The sequence below is a fragment of the Equus caballus genome, chromosome X (genome assembly GCF_041296265.1).
Source record: "Equus caballus isolate H_3958 breed thoroughbred chromosome X, TB-T2T, whole genome shotgun sequence".
In the NCBI taxonomy this organism is placed as follows: domain Eukaryota; kingdom Metazoa; phylum Chordata; class Mammalia; order Perissodactyla; family Equidae; genus Equus; species Equus caballus.
In genome coordinates this window covers 81,831,332-81,853,657 of record NC_091715.1, presented here as the reverse complement: position 1 = coordinate 81,853,657, position 22,326 = coordinate 81,831,332, and the positions used below count along the sequence as shown (strand labels likewise).

General features: G+C 37.0%; 1 protein-coding gene across 1 annotated transcript in view; it reads right to left on the bottom strand.

Annotated features, from left to right (window-relative positions):
- Nucleotides 1-22,326, bottom strand: part of LOC100072210 (polyadenylate-binding protein 1-like) — a 61,442-nt gene that overhangs the window by 6,004 nt on the left and 33,112 nt on the right. The window contains 1 exon segment of the mRNA XM_070257135.1: nt 20,746-20,839. Coding sequence (XP_070113236.1) covers nt 20,746-20,839 — 94 coding nt within the window.

Below are 22,326 nucleotides of genomic sequence, written 5' to 3'. Positions count from 1 at the left end.
ACCAAAGGTAAGATAAAGAAATGATCAGATATTACCTGGATGAGTTTCTTGGCCCTTCAATAGTAGTTTCTCTATTTAACTGTTAAACTTTGTATTAGGCAGGGTTTTCCAGAGAAACAGAAACAATGGGATGTGTATGTTATATACACAGAGAGAAAGAGGGGCAGGAGAGACAGAGAGATATGTAAGGAATTGGCTCATGTGATTTTGGGGGCTGGCAAGTCCAAATTCTGCAGGGCAGGCTTATAGGCTGCTGACACAGGGAAATGTTGATATTGCAAGAGTTGAAGGCAGTCTGGAGGCAGAGCAGAATCCCTTCTTTCTCGAGGGACTTCAGTCTTTTTTTCTTAAGACCTTGAACTGATTGGGTGAGGCCTACTTTCATTATGCAGGATAATCTGCTTTGAGTAGACTCAAAGTCTACTGATTTAAATATTAATCTCATCTGAAAAATGCTTTCACCCCAATATCTACACTGGTGTTGAGCAAATATCTGGGTACCCTGGCCTATCCAAGTTAACACATAAAATTAGCCATCACAAACTATTTCAGTTTCAAGCAGAGGTTCAAGACCACACTGCCATGTTTAGGAGGAGTAAAGAATAAGAGGGTTGCCCACAGTCAAGCACAATGGACAAGACCTCTCTGTTGAGTTGAGCGATGTTATACCAAAATGGTTGACAGTGACAACATCTAGCTAAAGTTTTCTCTTTCTTAATTGTGTCACTCAAAAGGAGCTTCTGTTCTCTCCAGAGGTAGTATGAAGTAACAAACAGAAATTCTTAATGTAAAGATAAAATAAGATGATATTAGATGATATAAGATAATATAAGATGAGGAAACATAGCATAATCTCATCTATTAACTTGTTAAAACCTACAGAACATACCTCATAGGAATGGAATGGCTTAAGCCTCACTGTACCATGCTCACTTAGTGATAGTTTGGTAATTCCCTATGTTCACAGCTGGAGTATAATTTGACGCGATCATACACAAGTGATGTAGTAATAACAGGAAAGCTTGCAGACTACCTCCAGTGGATTGGCTAAAGATCTCTGGCACACCAGACCAAGCCATGGAAAATCTTGGGGGTAATACTAAGAGCTTCGAATTTTCTCATGATGGTAGTGGAGGATCATTAAAAAGTTTTAAACAGGTTAGTGATAAAGATCACTGGGGCAGCTTCAGTCTGTTTACTGGGTAAGACGGTGGGGAAGAGTGTTGCATGTTAGACTAAATACTGAGAAACTGGTCATTGGGAAACTGGTCAGGAGGCAGTTCATGTGAGAGATAATGAGAGCTTAAGGTTCTAGACAAAAGCCTTAAAAATACCGCTGGAATACAACTTAAAACTTGATAATCTGTGTAATTTATAAAATAGGGAAAGGATATAGGATTTTGTGATTTATTTGAATGTTAAGATATGTTAGAAAAAATGTACTTTTACTTTAAATGTTGTACATGAACCTGAAGTAGACTGACCAAGATTGTCCAGTAGAGGCTTTAATTTAAAGAATATGTAAGAGTATCATATGATGATCATTTTCAAATAAAGGATTCTGTTTCTACCGTGTGTCCAACATAACAACTAATCAGTACTTACTGATTCAAGTAATTAAATCAAGAGATTTATTGAGCAACCACTCCATGCCAAAACACTATTTTAGGTGTTGGGAATACAACACTGAACAAAATAGAGATCCCTCTTCTCATGGAGCTTACTTTTCTAATGGAGGGTGACAAACAACAAACACTAAACACGATTGATAAGCATTGCATATGCTGTTAGTGGGTGATAAGCGCTGAAGACTAAATAAAACAAGCAAGAGAGATAGTAGATATGAGGGTTTGCCTGTTAAATAGAGTGTCTAGGAGAGGCTTCACTGAGAAAAGGACTTTGGATTGACATCTGAAAAAGGTGAGGTGAGCTAAGTCATGTGGTTATCAGAGGCAGGAGCATTCCAGCAGAGGGAAGAGCAGATGCAATGACCCTGACGCAGGAACCAATCAGATTTAGTCAAGGAATAGCAAGGAGGCCAGTGTAGCTGCAGCAGAGGAGGCATATTTCAGGAGATGATAGCAAAGAGATAAAAGCGGTGGTGGGCTGGGGGCCAGCTCTGTGGCCAAGTGGTTAAGTTCGCATGCTCCTCTTTAGTGGCGCAGGGTTTCGCCGGTTTGGATCCTGGGCTGGGACATGGTGCCGCTCATCAAGCCATGCTGAGGCAGCATCCCACATGCCACAACCAGAAGGACCCACAACTAAAAATATACAACTATGTACTGGGAGGCTTTGGGGAGAAAAAGGGAAAAAAAAATCTTTAAAAAAAAAGCAGTAGCGGGAGAGGTTGAAGGGACCTAAGGGAGAGGTTGAGGGGCCTTGAAGATCTTTTAAGGACTTTGGCTTTTACTTTGGGATAAGAAGCCTCTGGAAAGTTTAAAGCAAAGAATTAACATGACCTTTATTTATTTTAAAATTGTATTTATTTTTAAAATTTTTATTTATTGTGGTAACATTGGTTGATAACATTACATAAACTTCAGGTGAACATCATAATATTTCAATTTCTATCTAGATTTCATCATGTTCACCACCCAAAGACTAATTCCAATACATCACCATACACATATGCCTAATCACCCCTTTTGCCCTCCTCCCTCCCTACTTCCCCTCTGGTAACCACCAATCCAATCTCTGTCTCTATGTGTTTGTGGTTGTTGTTTTTATGTTCTTTTTATGAATGAGATCATGCAAGATTTGACTTTTTCCTCTGACTTATTTCACTTAGCATAATGCCCTCAAGGTCCATCCATGTTGTCACAAATGGCAAGATTTCCTCCTTTTTTATGGCTCAGTAGTATTCCATTGTGTATATATACCACATCTTCTTTATCCATTCGTCTCTTGATGGGCACCTAGGTTGCTCCAAGTCTTGACTAATGTGAATAGCTACAGTGAACATACAGGTACATATATCTTTATGCATTCGTGTTTTCATTTCTTTGGATAAATACCCAGCAGAGGAATAGCTGGATTGTATGGTAGTTCTATTCTTCATTTTTTGAGGAATCTCCACACTGTTTTCCATAGTGGCTGAACCAGTTGGCACTCCCACCAGCACCATATGGGAGTTCCCTTTTCTCCACATCCTCTCCAACAGTTGTTGTTATTTCTTGTCTTGTTAATTATAGCCATTCTGATGGGAGTGAGGCGATATCTGGTTGTACTTTTGATTTGCATTTCCCTGATAGTCAATGATGTTGAACATCTTTTCACCTACCTGTTGGCCATCTGTATATCTTCTTTGGAAAAATGTCTGTTCAGATCTTTTGCTCATTTTTTAATTGTGTTGTTAGGTTTTTTGTTGTTGAGATGCATAAGTTCTTTATATATTTTGAATATTAACCCCTTATCAGATATATGGTTTGCAGATATATTCTTCCAGATGTTAGGTTGTCTTTTAGTTTTGTTGATGGTATCCTTTGCTGTGCAGACGCTTTTTAGTTTGATGTAGTCCCATTTGTCTATTTTTTCTTTTGTTTCCCTTGCCCAGTCAGACATGGGACTTGAAAATATGCCCCTAAGACCAATGTCAAAGAGCATACTGCCTATGTTTTCTTCCAGAAGTTTTATGGTTTCAGGTCTTACATTCAAGTCTTTAATTCATTTTGATTTAATTTTTGTGTATGGTGTAAGATGATGGTCTACTTTCATTCTTTTGCATGTAGCTGTCCAGTTTTCCCAACACCATTTATCGAAGAAACTTTCCTTTCTCCCTTGTATACTCTTGGCTCCCTTGTCGAATATTAGCTGTCCATAAATGTGTGGGTTTATTTCTGGGCTCTCAATTCTGTTCCATTCATCTCTGCGTCTGTTTTTGTGCCAGTACCATGCTGTTTTGATTACTATAGGATTATGGTATATTTTGAAATCAGGGAGTGTGATACTTCCAGCTTTGTTCTTTTTTCTTAGAATTCCTTTGGCTATTTGGAGTCTTTTGTCATTCCATATAAATTTTTGGATTCCTTGTTCTATTTCTGTGAAAAATGTTGTTGGAACTTTGACAGGGATTTCATTGAATCTGTAGATTGCTTTAGGAAGTGTGGTCATTTTGACTATGTTAGTTCTTCCAATCCAAGAACACAGAATGTCTTTCCATTTCTTTGTGTGTCTTTCAATTTTGTTCAGTAATGTTTCACAGTTATCATTGTACAGGTCTTTCTCTTTGATTAAATTTATCCCTAGGTATTTTATTCTTTTTGTTGCAATTGTAAATTGGATTGTATTCTTAATTTCTCTTTCTGCTACTTTGTTGTTAGTGTATAGAAACACAATTGATTTTTGTATGTTGATTTTTGTATCCTGCAACTTCATGGTATTCATTTATCATTTCTGAAAGTTTTTTAGCAGATTCTTTAGGGTTTTCTATATATATAATCATGTCACCTGCAAATACTGACAGTTTTCTTCTTCTTTTCCGATTTGAATCACTTTTGTTTCTTTTTCTTGCCTGATTGCTCTGGCTAGGACTTCCAATACTATGGTAAATAAGAGTAGTGAAAGTGGGCATCCTTGTCTGGCTCCTGTTCTTAGAGGGATAGTTTTCAGTTTTCTCCATTGAGAATAATATTAGCTGTGGGTTTGTCATATATGGCCTTTATTATGTTGAGGTACTTTCCTTCTGTATACGTTTTATTTGGAGTTTTTATCATAAATGGATGCTGTATCTTGTCAAATGCTTTCTCTGTGTCTCTTGAGATGACCATGTGATTTTTATTCTTCACTTTGGTAATGTGGTGTGTCATATTGATTGATTTTTGGATGTTGAACCATCCCTGCATCCCTGGAATAAATTCCACTTGATCATGGTGTATGATCTTTCAAATGTATTGTTGTATTCAATTTGCTAGTATTTTGTTGAGGATTTTTTTCATTGATGTTTTTCAGTGATATTGGCCTGTAATTTCCTTTTTTTGTATTGTCCTTGTCTGATTTTGGTATCAGGGTAATGATGGCTTCTTAGAATGAGTTAGGAAGCTTGCCTTCCTCTTCCATTATTTGGAAGAGTTTGAGAAGGATAGCTAGTACTCTTCTTTGATGTTTGGTAGAATTCACCAGGGAAGCCATCTGGTCCTGGACTTTTCTTTTCAAGGACGTTTTTGCTCTCCTTTACTGGTGATTGGTCTATACAAATTCTCTATTTCTTCTTGATTCAGTTTTGGAAGGTTGTATGATTCTAAGAATTTATCCATTTCTTCCAGGTTATCCAATTTGTTGGTGCATAGTTTATCATAGTATTCTCTTATAGTCTTTTGTATTTCTGAGGAGTCTGTTGTAATTTCTTCTCTTTCATTTCTGATTTTTTTATTTGAGCCTTCTCTCTTTTTTTCTTGGTGAGTCTAGCTAAAGGTTTGTCAATTTTGTTTATCTTTTCAAAGAACCAGCTCTTCATTTCATTGATTTTTCTTTTTTTATTTTTCAGTCTCTATTTCATTTATTTCTGCTTCGATTTTTATTATTTCCTTCCTTCTGCTGATTGGAGCTTTGTTTTTTCTTCTTTTGCCAGTTCCTTTAGGTGTACTGTTAGATTGTTTATTTGAGATTTTTCTTGTTTGTTGAGGTAGGCCTGTATTGCTATAAACTTCCCTCTTGGAACTGGTTTGCTGTATTCCATAAATTTTGGCATGTCATATTTTGATTTTCAATTGTCTCAACATATTTTTTGATTTCTCCTTTGGTTTTTGCATTGACCCAATTGTTGTTCAGTAACATTCTGTTTAATCTCCACATATTTGTATCTTTTCTGATTTTTTCCCTGTAGTTGATTTCTTTTTTTTTTTTTTAAGATTTTATTTTTTCCTTTTTCTCCCCAAAGCCCCCCAGTACATAGTTGTACATTCTTTGTTGTGGGTCCTTCTAGTTGTGGCATGTGGGACGCTGCCTCAGTGTGGTCTGATGAACAGTGCCATGTCCACGCCCAGGATTCGAACCAATGAAACACTGGGCTGCCTGAAGTGGAGTGCGTGAACTTAACCATCCGGCAACGGGGCCAGCCCCCTGTAGTTGATTTCTAGTTTCTTACCTTTGTGGTCAGAAAAGATGCTTGGTATTATTTCAGTCTTCTTAAGTTTATTGAAACTGGTTTTGTTGCCTAATACGTGCTCAGTCCTGCAGAATGGTCCATGGGCATTTGAAAGGAATGTGTATTCTGCAGTTTTTGGATAGAATGTTCTGCATGTATCTACTAAATCCATCTCGTGTAATGTGTTACTTAAGGTCGTGTTTTCTTATTGACCTTCTGTTTGGATGATCTATCCGTTGGTGTAAGTGGTGTGTTCAAGTCCCCTACTATTATTGTGTTGCTGTCTAGTTCTCCTTTTATGTCTGTTAAGAAATGCTTTAGATACTTAGGTGTTCCTTTGTTGGGTGCCCAGATATTTACAAGTGTTACATCCTCTTGTTGGATTTTCCATTTATCATTATATAGTGCCCTTCTTTGTCTCTTGTTACAGTTTTTGTTTTTTTTTACAGTCTGTTTGTCTGATATAAGTATTGCTACCCAGCATTCTTTTCATTGCCAGTTACATGGAGTATCTTTTTCTACCATTTCGCTTTCAGCTTGTGAGTGTCTTTATGTCTGAAGTGTGTCTCTTCTTTGCAGCATGTATATGGGTTTTCTTTTTTGTATCCAATTTACCACCCTAAGCCTTTTTATTGGAACATTTAGTCCATTGACATTTAAGGTAGCTATTGATAAGTACGTACTTATTGGCAATTTGTTACTTTTTTTCTGGGTGTTTTAGTAGTTTTTCTCTTTTCCTTTCTTCTTCTCTTGCTCTCTTCCCTTGTGGTTTGATCACTTTCTTTAGTATTATGTTTGGGTTCCTTTCTCTTAATAATTTTTTTGTATTTATTATAGCTTTCTGGTTTGTGATTATCATGAGGTTCATGTATAATTACCTATGTATATAGCAATCTACATTAAGTTGATAGTCTCTTAAGCTTGACCTCTTGCTAAAAGCTCTACTCTTTTATTCCCCTCCTCCCACATTTTATGGGGTTTTTTTTTGAGGATGATAAGCCCTGAGCTAACATCTGCCACCAATCCTCTTCTTTTTGGTGAGGATGACTGGCCCTAAGCTAACATCTGTGCCCATCTTCCTCTACTTTTATATATGAGATGCCTGCTGCAGTATGGCTTGACAAGCAGTGCATAGGTCCACACGCAGGATCCGAACTGGCAAACCCCAGGCCGCTGAAGCAAAATGTGTGAACTTAACCACTGTGCCACTGGCTGGCCCCCAACATTTTCTGTTTTTGATGTCATATCTAACCTCTTTTTTGTACTTGTTTATGTTACCATTTTGTCATGCAAATAGATAATTTTAGTAATTTTGTTTTTTGACCTTCATTTTCGCTTCATAGGTAGTTAATCTGCTACCTTTACTATATATTTGCCTTTCTCAGTGATTTTAGTTATTTTTTTCCGATAATTTTCTTATTCCTATTTGCAGTCTTTTCTTTTCCACTCAGATGAGTCCCTTCAGCATTCCTTATAAGGCTGGTTTATTGGTGATAAACTCCTTTATTTTTTGCTTGTCTCAAAAACTCTTCTTCCCTTATGAATGATAATCTTGCTGGGTAGAGTATACTTGGCTGTAGATTTTTTCCTTTCAGCACTTCAAATATATCATGCTACTCCCTTCTAGCCTATAAGATTTCTGCTGAGAAGTCACCTGATAGCCTTATGGCATTTCCTTTTTATGTAACTTGTTGCCTTTTTCTTGCAGCTTTGGGGATTCTCTCTTTATCTTTAATTCTTGACATTTTAATTAAAATGTGTCTTTGTGTGGGCCGCTTTGGGTTTATCTTGTTTAGTGCTCTCTTGCTTCTGTACGTGGATGTCTGTTTCCTTACTTAGGTTAGGAAAGATTTCAGCTATTATTTGTTAAACTAGATTCTCTGCCCCTTTGTCTCTGTCTTCTCCCTGGAACACCTAGAATATGGATGTTAGTGCACTTGATGTTGTCCCAGAGGTCCCTTAGACTGTTCTCATTCTGTCTAATTCTTTTTCCTTTTATCTGTTCAGCTTGGGTGGTTTCCTCTAGTCTTTCATCCAGCTCATCGATCTATTCTTCTGTATCATCTACTCTGCTATTGAGTCCCTCTGGTAGATTTTTCATTTCTGGTATTGTATTCTTCATTTCTGATTGGTTCTTTTTTATATTTTTCCAGTTCCTTGTTGAAGTTCTCACTGAGTTCATCCATTCTTCTCCCAAGATCAGTGAGCATCCTTATGACTATTAGTTTGTACTCTTTGTCAGGTAGATTGTTTATCTTTGTTTCGTTTAGTTCTTTTTCTGAGGATTGTCCTGTTCCCTTATTTGGAAGGTATTCCTTTGTCTCTTTATTTTGCCTCTTTCTCTCTGCTTTTATCTGTGTATTAGGTAGATCAGCTACATCTCCTGATCTTGGAGCAGTGGCCTTACATAAGAGAAGTCTTATGAGGCCCAGTAGTGTACTTCCTTCTCGTCAGCAGTTCCAAGTATTCCAAGAGTATCCCCTGTGTGGGCTGTGTGTGTCCTTCTGTTGTGGCAGCGTTGCTCTTGCTGCAGGTGTCCGGGGAGGCTAGGCCGTCCACCTGGCTGGCTAGCTATAATACTCAGTTGCGGGTGGCTGTTATGGTCCCTTTGGTCACTTTATCAGGTGTGGAGAGCCCCAGCACAGTTGGCTGTAAGTTCTAATAGCACATTCCTGTTGCAATTTTTCTTTTCTTTTCTTTCTTTCATTTATTTTTTTTATTGCAGTAACATTGGATTATAACATTAAATAGCTTTCAGGTGTACATCCTGTTGCAATCTTTCTGTTACGTGAGTAGACCCTCAGTGTGGCTGGTTGCTAGGCTCAGGGACTTACAGTTTGTTTAGGCTTCCAGCCTACAAGGCTGTTGTGAGCCCTTTTAGGAATGCGGCTGTGTTGGGCTGGCCCCAGGCGTGGGAGTACCCAATTGTTTCAGACTTTGGAAAGTGGGGCTTATCCCCTATGTGGCTGTTTGAGAAGCACAAATCTGCTGCAGCTGAGAAGCCCCACCACCTGCAGGCCCACATGCCCCGTCAACACAGTCCTGCCCTATGCGCACACCCCAACCCACTGAAGCATGTCTACTCACTCTGCTGCAGAAGCCCCACACGCTCCGCCAACACAGGCCTGCCCCTTGCACATACCCTGGCCCACAGAGGCAGACCGACTCACCCCACTGCAGAAGTTCCACATGCCCTACCTATGCAGGCCCATAAGCTGCTCAAGGGCTTGCTGTTGGGTGGGGCCAGTTCCTAGGTCAGGCTACCTGTCCTGGCTGAGCTTGATTAAATCAGTTCTTTAGTGTGTGGGGCAGACACCTGCACTAACAGGCCAGGGGAAGAACTCCAATGGTGCCTACCAGCGTCTGTGTCAGCATGCTTGTACTAGGTCACAATAATGGTTGCCATCAATGTCTCAGTCCTTGGCGAGGTGGTCCAAGCCTGGGGAGGTCTCATCTCTCGCCAGGATGCCCCCAGAGCCTATGAAGTCAGTTTCTTTTCACCAAAGGACTATGCACCTTTCTGGTGATTTTAGCTTGCTTTCTGAAATGGGTGAATTTGTGTGTGGGCCCTTTAAGATCAGGCTTTTTTTCCCCTTATGTATCATAGCTTTTCTGACGTTATCCCCCTTGCTGTTAATAAACCGCAAAGCTAGATATCATGACAGTTGTCTTGGTTGTGCTGAGTCCAAAAGCTGCTTATTGTGGTAAAGCTCTCCCACGCAGATCCCCCAATACTCCAGGAAAGGCTTTGTACCTTAATATTGTTCCCAGCTGGCCATGAAGTGCCATGAATAGAAGGTTGCCTTTTCCTCTCCAGCAAGGAATTTCTGCTTCTTCCAGCTTACTCAGCACTGTCCCTTGTTGTGAGGGTTCTTTTTATTCAGTTTTCAGTTCTGTCTCAGGGGTAATTGTTCCAAGAGTAGTTGTAAGTTTGTTGTGTCCACAGGAGGAAGTGAGTCAGAGTCCACCAATGCCACCATCTTGACACCAGATCTTACATGATTTAATTCACAATTTTTCAATTAATTGCCTGTGTTGTGATTAACTTATGCACATGGCTACTTCTGAAGTGATGGAAAACGCTTTTCTCAAGTAGATAAATATTACTATTGAAATAAAGCTAACACTGGACATTTTTTCTGTTTTACATAGGTATGTACAAAGGTAAATTTCAGCTTGTGTCATAAAAATTTTCCAAAATGAGGTTTTCCATGTTGAGATTTTACTGGAACACAAAAATGTGTATTACTTAAACTGTTGGTTCAATGTTACACGATTTTGAGCCCCTTTTCTTATTTCCAGTCAGTGCCGGACTATCCTAGAATATAATTAGTCAAATTTAAATGAACTTCAAAATAACAACTGACAACAGAATATATAGGTGTAAGCAAGAATATTTAGAGAGAGCTGAACCTATATGGGCAATATTTTGTTCTCCAGTATACATATGGCACCTGGCTGGTGATAGACAAAGTTAAAAGGAACAGTTTTTAATTTAAAATTGTGGATAAATCACAAATATGCAGGAATATATAATGTTATCAATGGCATAGGTCCTAGGAATTCTTTAGAAAATCAAGTGTTTTGTGCAAGCAAAATAATGCATGGCCAACACAGTGAGTGGGCCTCCTCATCAAAGAATTTTATCTTCAGTGTATTGTACTCCCACTTAGAGTTAGTTTTTTGCCCATTTCCTCTCCCCATTCTTTGCCAACTCTGCTGTGGAGTTTAATCCATTCAGATTTTCCATGGAGTGCAGGCCATTCTGGAAGCACTATGACTACCCTACCAGTGCCTCTCAGAACTGGGAATGTCTGGGGCTCTGATCCCTAGGTATTGGCACATCTCCTTTGAATCAGGGATCTTTAAGGTTGGGCCACAAATATCTCATGGCTCAGATGACGTTGGATTGACCTTGTAGCAGGATATAAAGTACATAAAATTATGTAGCAGAATAGAACAACAGAGTCAACAATGGGTCACTGCTGTATGCTTGTTGCTCACAGAATATCTATGATGTGGATAATATCGTCATTTTACAAATGAGAAAAATGAGGCGTAGAGTTTGATAACTTATCCATTTTCACACAGCTCTTAAATAGAAGAGCTTCAACTTGAATCCAGGTTTTTCTGACTCAGGAATATAGTGATGAACAAGACAGGCATGGGCCTACTCTTCTGGAGAAATACTTGTTTTATTTTATTACTCTTCTAACACATACTATAAGTAGTACTGCAAAGATAAAAATATTAGATTTATGAAAGAACTCTGTACATTAATTTCTCTTTCTCAGCAAATCAAAACTGAAAGCTAACTGAGGAATCTAATAAGTCTTTTTCCACTCTGTTCTTTTAATCTCCTGGAGAGCAGATACAAGGGATGGAAGAGAGAGAGTGCATGTCTCATTTCCTAAAGAAAAGTGTCTTGTTGCATTTGGCCTCCTGAACTAAGAAGCTTACTGTCATTCAGCTTTGTTGCTGGCAGAACTGATTGCCAGTAAAGTATCTAAGCAGTAATCTTAGATACATGCTACTTGTTGCTTGACACTTCATAAATGAAGTGTTTACTTTAATATAGCCTTACCTGTAATTATAGTGTCAGAATTCATGGTTCCCTAGTTAAATATCTGTCAGAATTTCCATCACAGAACTTATTTTCTCTGGTTTATGAATACACAAAAAGTGGATGTGGTGGAACTGGGTGTACATAAGCTAATTTAGGGAGCAGTGAAAATTCAGGAGATTAGTTACCCTTCCTCAGCATCAAAGAAGTCTTCTGATGTAAAGCAGAGGGAGATTCATGAAAAGATATAGGTGAAATAAAAAGAGTGGATAACTCAGTCTCTCCTACCAAATAGGTGAAACCAATGGGATGTAATGAGAAAATGGGTGATGTAGCCCCAAAGATCGCAATTTCAGGCAGAGAAAAACTCTGGTTGAGGATGGCAGCTCCAGAAGAATTGCCATTTGAGTCTCAATCTGTATTAGTTTGTGTTGCTTTAAAATACTGTTGACTGAGTGCCTTAAGCAACAGAAATTTCTTTTCTCACAGTTCTGGAAGCTGGCAGTCTGAGATCAAGGTGCCAGCATCGTTGGGTTCTGCTGAGAGCTCTTTTCCTGGCTTGCAAAAGGCCATCCTCTCACTGTGTTTTCACGTCGTGGAGAGGGAAGGAGAGAAGGAGGAGGAAGAGGAGGATAAAGACATCTCTCTCTTCTTATAAGGCCACCAATCCTATCAGATTAGGACCCTACCCTTATGACCTCATTTAACCTTAATTATCTCTTAAAAGCCCTATCTCCAAATACAGTCACATTGGGGGTTAGAACTTCAATATATGAATTTTGCGGGGAGACAGAGTTCAGTCTACAGCGTGATCTTAGACAACAAATTCTTTTATACCTCTATGCCCAGCACCACCATCATGTCCTACCTAAGGCACCTGAGTTCCTGCTCCCCGTTCCCTAAGTGGTCATCTATTTCCATGAGCAAATCCATTAGGATGGATAATATGATAGTTGGATAGTTGGATGGACCAACAGATAAACAGAGGACAAATGAATGTATGAATATATAAATAGTGAATGCCTACATGTATACACACATACATAAATATTTGTGATTGTGTTATTTAAAAGGAGAGAGGGGTGTGCTACACTGAAGAGCTGCTGAAGAACACTGAACATTGCTACACTGAAGAACACTCTTTGTATCATATTCATAAATACAATTAGGGTTTAAGCATTTGATCATTTGGGGAAGTGTGAGACATTCAGACCTGGTTTTTGAGCTGACTTCAGAAAATCTTAGGATGGGTGAAGTTCATCTGCAGTTTTCAGCACAGCCCATTGCATGTACCCTGAACGCCTTTCAGACCTTCCTGTTTTAGGTGCTTATTGGCCCTCTCCCCATCTCTCGTGGTTCTCTCACTCTAATCAGAATTTACCAGATCTGTATTTTATTTATTCTCTCAGGGTCCTGTCTCCCTTAACTGTCAATGGAATGTTATAAGTTAGTTAAATTTTGGCGGTTGTTCAGATTAACTAGAGGTTCAGCTGATAGCAAAGATATCACCAAAAATTGAACGGAATACTGAAAGGTCAATAATATTCAACTATTTAGATGATAAAAATAACAAAGTGGTATTGGTCAATTGGATTCTAACTCTCATTTTAACAGCTAGATGGAAGAGACTGGCTGGAAATTTATAAATAGATAACTTAATGGCAATGTGTTACTAGCAAATATTATTTTCATTGTTTCAAATTAAACTTAGTACTTCTTTCCTAAATATGTTAAGACCAGTGTTTCTGAACAATCTCAAAATTATGTTTCTTTAGTTTATATGAAAGAATAGTACTTTCTTTCAAATATGGTGTTCCTTTATACATCAACTGGGATTATACTAAATTAGGAATGTTATGCTTACTGCTTAGATTGCTTATGAAAAGGTGTTATACTTTTCAGTTCATTGGATGTTTTAAGGAAAATCTTTCTTTAGCTTGAGTACCATAGAAAACTTGACTCTATAAATGATGGTCTTCTTAAATATGTATAACTGTGAAATTTAAGGGGTACAAGCTAATATAATGACCTCTTTGTTATTTATCAGCACAAGGTTGGTCTGAGAATAGTAAAATGTACTCTTTTATGCAAAATTATAAACACAGTTTGACATTTTTAGGAGATTATGTTATGAGAGGAAATAACTAAACTTTAATTTCAATTTTTACATGTAGAATAAATTATTAACTTTGTGGAGGGTAAAACATTTAAAATGATTCTGAATTGATATGTGGAATCTTGTTTATGGTAGGAAGTGATTCCTATTTAAGTCCGTCCACAGGGAATGAGAATGCTACGGAAATTCTCTTGCTACTGTTAGTGCATATAGTCCCCAAATTCTTGTATCTCGTTTCATGTTTTATGGTTTTATGTCTTGTTTTGAACAAAGATAGAATAGTTTTGCCAGGTAGTCAGTCCAGTTTATAACCTCCCTCACCATTTCATCTTCCAGAAAGCAAATTTTATTCTATACAGCAACTAAATAGAGAAAAGAAAGAAGAGTGAAATAAAAAAAAGGAACGAGGGCCTGAATGAATATACAGATCTTAACTGTACAGATAGAGTACATTTGAATATAGAATGTGTAATTGTTTAATAGAATTTGAGAAAATTAGGTTAGCAGTGGTTCTCAGTGGGAATGGTTTTCTGTTCAGGGGACATTTGGCAATGTTTGGGGATACCTTTGGTTGTCAGAACTGGGATGGAAGGGTGCTGCTGGCATCTAGTGAGTAGAGACTGGGATACTGCTAAACGTCCTATAATGCACGGGACAGCCCCCTCTCCTTCAGAAATGAACTATCCTGCCCTAAATGTCAGTAGTGTCGCTGTTGAGAAACCGTGGTTTAGGGTGTTGATTTTTAATTTTATGGAAATGATTTCAGATTCTCTGATGTTTTAAAAGTTAATTCTTGAATTGTGATCTGTTTGCTGATGAGAAAACATTTTCACTAAAGAATTACATTGAACTCTCGGAAAAAATCAAAACAAATTGAGCAACGGAACTTTGGAAGTATGTATTTATAGTAATGCTACATTGATTGTTCTTCCTGTGTACTCTAAGGTGGAGAAGAGCTCTTTGAGCACTACATTTTATTTCATTGTTATTTTCTGAGCACTACAGTTTAAATCCCTAATCTAATCCTTGAATGATAGGGATGAGTTACAGCTTCCCAGTAATTCCTCGTTGTACAGGAAAATTTTCTCCTTTACAAACCCGCAGAGGGTATTTCTGCTGTGGGTTATGTGAGTCTGATTTTTGATTCTAGATTGTAGAAGTTTGCCTATTGTTTATCAAATTCAGATATCATGCAAAACGTCGTGGTTCTGAGTTTTAGAAAAAGGGCTTATATGTGGCAAAAAAAATGGAAGTGATATTTTCATGAGTTATTTTCATGTTAGGCTATTTCTTTATAATGATAGGCAGCGTTCCTAGATCCGTTTCTTAGCTATCTTTGGCGGGGAGGGGGGAATAACACTCCTAACTCCAGAGAATATCTTTGATTTCTAATAATTGCCTCTTATAATTGTTTTGTAACATTTTTATTGCAAGACTTTTATTCAGTAACCACCAAACCAATAAATATTCACTGATGTTGAGCTATGGTATGCCCGCTACTGTGATGAGCACAAAGAGGGATACAGAATTATATAAACTATAGGCCTTGACTTTGCTCCTCTCTAATATTTAATCTGGTACCTCCCTATGTTTTTCTCCTTATCAAAGGAAATATTTTCTATTGTCATATTCTTCTGATTTGAAGAAACAGTTTAAAAGTTTTATTTTACCTTCACAGGGAAGTTATTAATATGCAAATAGCTAAATATGTACAAAGGACTATAAAAAATCCTGAGGTTCTGGAGATTATTTTGTCTCTTTCAGAAAATTTTTTGGGTCAGTGTGAGAACATGGAAGGCCAGTCAGCATTTCTCCTGCTTATCTACAATTAACGCTTAATTATATTCTCTTTATTGATCCAAATCTTGGCTATATTTCGAGATACTGAATCATGCTTGTTTTAAATTTAAACTTTTTAAACTTAAAGAAGCACCTGTGTGATGCTGTTTTCAATAGGTTTATATATTCCTAAACTGTTCTGTGTGGCTTCCAAATGGATATATAAATGTCTTTTCCATTGGTACCCTCTGCATAATCAGTATAGTAACCTGACTTTTCATAAATCTTATTTTAAATACTTATCAGATGTTTTGGTATTTTTTAAAAGTAGGATTGGAACAATTATTATTTTTCTTTAATTATTTTATTAATTCATAGAAAGAGACCTAGTAAGAACTCTGATGCTCTCAGTCTTAAAATGAATAATCATGTACATTTTCTGATGAGCAGTGTACTAAGGACACTGAGGCAACAAGACAATAGAACTATTTTTAATACCATTGCTATCAGTATCTGACATTCTGTAGAAAAGTCTAAGTAGCTACTGATTTGAAATAGTACTTTCTCACTATATTAAAACAAAACTTTCATCAGAAAATAATTGGGTTTTAGATTATTATTGATGATAATACCTTATTACCCAAATAAATTACTTTCTGTACATTCTTGGTCAGATGTCAGCAAACTTTCTCAAAAGGACCAGATAGTAAATATTTTAGGCTTTGTGGCCCATACAATTTTTGTTGTAAGTCTCAGACTCTGCCTTTGTAGCACAGAAACAGCCCTTGACAATATATAAATGAATGAGCGTGGCCACGTTCCAATAAAACTTTTAAAAAAGTGGGAGGTGGGTCAGATTTGGTCCATGGCTATAGTTTGATGATTCCTGTTCTAGGTAATAGAATGTAAAATTGGTCTTTCTGTCTTAGTCTTTGGTTTGTATGATGCTGTGGCTGTGACATAAATTGGCCTAGAGAAAGTTAAGGGAGCATGGACATTATAAACACAATTTGGCATTTTTAGAACAGCATACTCAAAAACTTTGAGAACAATAAATGAAGTAAGTTGGTGTTTGTCATTGTAATTTAGAAGAGGTGTTATGAAAGGTTTATCTGAGTTGAAGAGATATAACAAATGTAGAAAGAAGTAGCTATTAAAGAGAATGATTGATGAGAGCAAGAGATCTTAACATATATTGAGTGTCAACTATATGCCAAATGTGGTATAGAGGGATTTCAAAAAACTACATTTAATCTTCACAACAGCCATGTGGATTAGGGTTTATTAGTTTCATTTTTAAAAGTTCTGATACTGTGGCCTAGAAATGTTGTTATTCCAAAAGGATAACTAAAGCTAATAGTCTAGCTGGGAACAAAATCCATGTCTGTTTGACTCAAAAACCCTATTATTCCCACTATTGAGATACAAGGTATGAGCATCTATGAAATTTGTAGGGATTCATCCAGTCATGGTGCAGAAAGAAAAAAGGTGGAGACGAAATGTCCAATAGGTAGAATGATATTTGAAGCGGAGATGTTTCACCCATGTTGAGATCGTATTTTATCAATGTTTGCATTTTTGTAAAATTGGGCCTTTATTTTTTGATAGCCTCTATCATCTATTACTAGCCTCGCGAAACTCACTTCTATTTCCTAGCATGAACTTTTATTTTAGTCAGGTCAAGCTCGCAATAATCTTTCAAACATACCATGCTTATTCACACCCTTCGTTGTGTCAGTTTTCCTATCTAGAATACCCTCCGCTCTGCTCACCAGTTTGAAATCTTAATCATCCCTAAAAGCCCAGCTCAAACCCCACCTCCTCCTTGAAGCCTTCATTATTTCAAGTCACATAGATCTTTACTCATTCTGATCTGCTGTATTTGTCTCTATAATTTTACGCTTAACCCTATCACAGCATGTATTTTTCCAGTCTTGTGTATGTCTTGTCTTTCCACATAAAGTGTAGTGATTACACTGTAGTCTTTGCAGGAGACCTTTGTTTTCTATTAATTGTATCAGTTTAGGTATATTATAGTTACTTAATAGTTTTTTGTTGAAAGTGCATACAACAAAATAATGTAATGAATTATGGGGAACTAATCATCTCCCTCCATCAAATAATATGGCAAGAAAAATGAAAACAATGTGTTGGAATGTCTTACAGTAAAAGAAATGCCCCTTTTCTCAAAGGCATTTTGTGTTACCTATAACACAGAAATAGTTAAATTATATGATATATTACTTCACTTGTCAATGAGCAGATTTTGTATTCCCATAATTCTTCAGTATTATTAATAATTAAAGTTTATAAAGGAGTTTGAAGTATTTGAGAGAAAATTATAAGAGTTATTAATATCATTAATATCATAAGGAATATGTTTAAATTGTCAATGATACAGGTATAATTTTTAAAAAGTGTCGTATTGTAAGTAAATCTATTAGGATTTTCTGCTTTTTCCTGTGTAATATAAGCTTGGATAATCGATTCAGTTGTGACCAAGAACTAACACTCCTCTAGAATGTAAACTCCCTTTATCCTCATGAGCACTTGTTTGTGAGTTCCTTGAAGAAAGGAATAGTATACAACCTTTGTATACTTAGAATATAGAACAGTGCCTTAAAAATAGACACTTGAAAAGTGTTCTCAATGATTTGATTTGATAATTGAGAGGTATCACTGAAAATCTCCCTGCATGGCTACAAGGCTAGAGATCTCTGTCCAAAGGTAAAACTTTTCACTATATAAGTACCTACCCTGAGTACTTTCTTCTCTTTAGCCTGCAATCGTTTTTTTAGAATTTTTTTAGAATTGAGTTTATGATAGTTTACAATCTTGTGAAATTTCAGTTGTACGTTATTGTTTGTCAGTCGTGTTGTAGGTGCAGCACTTCACCCTTTGTGCCCACCCTCCACCTCCCCTTTCCCCTGGTAGCCACTAATCTGTTCTCTTTGTCCACATGTTTAAATTCCACATGTGAGTGGAGTCATACAGAGATTGTCTTTCTCTGTCTGGCTTATTTCACTTAACATAATACCCTCAAGGTCCATCCATGTTGTTGTGAATGGGACGATTTTATCCTTTTTTATGGCTGAGTAGTATTCCATTGTATATATATACCATGTCTTCTTTATCCAGTCATCAGTTGATGGGCACTTAGGTTGCTTCCACATCTTGGTTATTGTGAATAATGCTGCAATGAACATAGGGGTGCATGGGACTTTTGGAATTGCTGATTTCAAGTTCTTTGGATAGATAGCCAGTAGTGGGATGACTGGGTCATATGGTATTTCTATTTTTAATATTTTGAGGATTCTCCATACTGTTTTTCATAGTGGCTACACCAGTTTGCACCAGCTGTGTATGAGGGCTCCTTTTTCTCCACAACCTCTCCAACATTTGTTATTTTTTGTTTTGGTTATTTTTGCCATTCTAATAGGTATAAGGTGATATCTTAGTGTAGTTTTGATTTGCATTTCCCTGATGATCAGTGATGATGAACATCTTTTCCTGTGCCTATTGGCCATGCATATATCTTCTTTGGAGAAATGTCTGTTCATGTCTCCTGCCCATTTTTCGGTCGAGTTGTTTGATTTTTTTGTTGTTGAGCTGTGTGAGTTCTTTTATATATTATGGAGATTAACCCTTTGTCAGATATATGACTTGCAAATATTTTTCCCCAATTGGTGGGTTGTTTTTTTGTTTCAATCCTGTTTTCCCTTGCCTTAAAGAAGCTCTTTAGTCTGATGAAGTCCCGTTCATTTATTCTTTCTGTTGTTTCCTTTGTCTGAGAAGACATGGTATCCAAAAAGATCCTTTAATACTGATGTCAAAGAGTGTACTGCCTATATTTTCTTCTAGAAGCCTTATGGTTTCGGGTCTTACCTTTAGGTCTTTGATCCATTTTGAGTTTATTTTTGTGAATGGTGAAAAGGAATGGTCAATTTTCATTCTTTTCATGTGACTTTCCAGTTTTCCCAGCACCATTTGTTGAAAAGACTTTCTTTTTTCCAGTGCTCATATTTTTTATAGATTGTATTATTTAGAGAATGTCACAATTAGAAAATAGAATATTTTGGAGATTTGAAACACAGTTTCACGATATATATATTTATATTTATATAGATACACTAATACATATATAAACCAATGTTCTGTATTTCTATTCTTATTTGCTATACCATGAATGAATTCTTTCAGAGATAGTTTTATCTGGGCCAGCCTCATGGCCAAGTGGTTAAGTTTGCGCACTCCACTTCAGCAGCCTGGGGCTTTGCCGGTTTGGGTCTTGGGCATGGACATGGGACTGCTCATCAAGCCATGCTCAGGCAGTGTTCCACATAGCACACATAGAGGGACTTACAACTAGAATATGTGACTATGTACTGGGAGACTTTGGGGAGAAAGAAAAAAAAAAGAAGGTTAGCAACACATGTTAGCTCAAGTGCCAATCGTAAAAAACTAAATAAACAAATGAAAAATAAATGCATTCACTGGCTTCCTGGAATTCTTAGGGGAAAAAAAAAAGATAGCTTTATCTAATACAACTGTGAGAATTGGTGTCAGATTATTGGGAGTACAACACTTTAAGCATTGTTATTCTGGGGGCATGTAACTGATTAAAATCACTATGACTAGAAAGAAAATGGAGCAAAATAAGTGATTGCACATGAAGCTTCAGAATTCTCCAGAGCAGGCTATACCAACAAAATGCATATATTTAAATATTAAAAAAGAAATTTAAAAATTATAAAGATTTCATTACTGATATTATATCAACATTTATTCATTAAAAATTCTCAATTTATCAGCCAGGAGATAGTGAAATGGCTTCTTGAGATGTTCAAATGATGAATTTTAAAGGTGTTTCATTAGTAAGGAAAATAGACCTGCACTGTAATTTGACTTAAATTGAAAACAAAACAAACAAAAGTAGCTCAGACTATTTTAAAAGACAAATTAGGCAGGTACCACTAATTTCGGATTAGTTCTGCTCTGTGGTTTTAGAACAATTTTAACTAAATGGTTCAAAATACTAGTGTAGGGGAAGACTGTTGTCAATAAACACTTTCAAGGTTTAAAGAATGCTGAGATACTTTGTTTTCTGTGGTTTTTTACACTTTCTAAAATCTATAACCCATACACATGTTGATGCTAAATAGCCAATGATCATTCTATAGATAAGAGAGATAAGGTGAGCTTTACCTGAGCCAGGATGAGGTTTATAACCTGGGGAAGTATGTTCCACAAAGGAAGAAAGCATCTGGAGACGCACCATTTTCGGTACAGTCTTATACCTCTTTAGAACAAAAAACATAGGTTGAACACGCCCACGATACGTACTCATCAAAGTTTCAAAGAGGTATTCAGTTACAAATTAAAAGGTCAATATGACCACAGATGTTACCAATAGGGCATTACTGATAGGGCATAGGAAGGGAAGTATGCATTCTTATTTTAAGAGACTACATTCCTTAATGGTTAAAGCAGATGGACAGTGTATGTTTGGTAGGCCATAAGTCTGGCTTCCTTAGCTCAAGCTGAATCAGTTTTGAACCCAAAGTTACCCCATATGCCTCATTATGTGAAAGTCTTTTGTCACACAGTATCCCTGAAATAGAATGTCTTGTACCCAGAAAAATATACAAGGAATTAAAACTTAGTAAGGTTTCCAAATTACAGTTTTATTTTCACAAAATGTATTTTAATATATTACCTGCATATATTTTTTTTCAACAGAATATGAGAATAAATGCAGAGTTAAGGATTTGTCTGAGGTATAACGTAGTATTGTCTCTTTCTCTGAATTCTTCACTCAGAAGTGTTACAAGATAATATATGGATATTTTTCTGAATATTAACTGATGAGGATTTTTAGGCTGCTTGATTTTAAAAAGGTTTATGATGAGGATTTTTAGGCTGGTTACTTTTAAAACTGCAGATGAGAAGCAGGCTCCGAGGACTGGAATTTTGCTTGCTCTTTTGAGAGACATTTGCGTTTGTGAAGGAAGGGGGGATGACCTTGTAGGGATCTGAAGTTGGCCACCCCAGGATGTGTCTCTTTGGCATCGGGACTGTTTGGGGATGATTGCTTTTGATAACAGGGACAGGGAAGGAGGCTCTGGGGAATGGAACTTGCCCTTGTTGGGACACATTTACATTTTGTAAGGTAAATCTCTATCTGTAAAAGGTGCCTCCCTCTCTGTACCAGGAAGAAGAGAGATGACCTTGTCCCTAGAAAGTCTTAATGGGGAAGGCAAGAACTTAAGTTGGTTGCTGTCTGGCAATCTCTTGTAACTGATTTAGGGTGGTGGCTTCTAACCTTTCTAACCTTTACTTAATCCGATTTGATTCTTGTCTAAAAGTCATGGGATCACCCAATGACCAGACCCCACCTTCACTGATACCATTTTAACTTTTTTCATGTTCTTTCCTTTGTCTTGTAAAGAGATGAATCACATACCTATGCCTTAAATTTAGCTCTAACGCTCAACTTGGGGCAGCAGAAGCTCTGACTGCCCATGGGTCCTGTCCCCATGCTACGCTATTCTCTAAATAAAAGAGCACTACTGCCAGATCTTGAGAGTCCGAGAAATCTTTCTTTCGACTCCTCGGCTCACCGACCCCGCATCATTAACTATGTGTTGAAATTCAGATTCAGACCATTTATCCTCCATTTTATCTTAACTAAAAACCACCACAACAAAATATTTTTCCTAAGGGACTGATCTAATGAAAATGTATAAAGCTGTTTGTTCATAGATTTAATTGAAGAAATTTGGACAG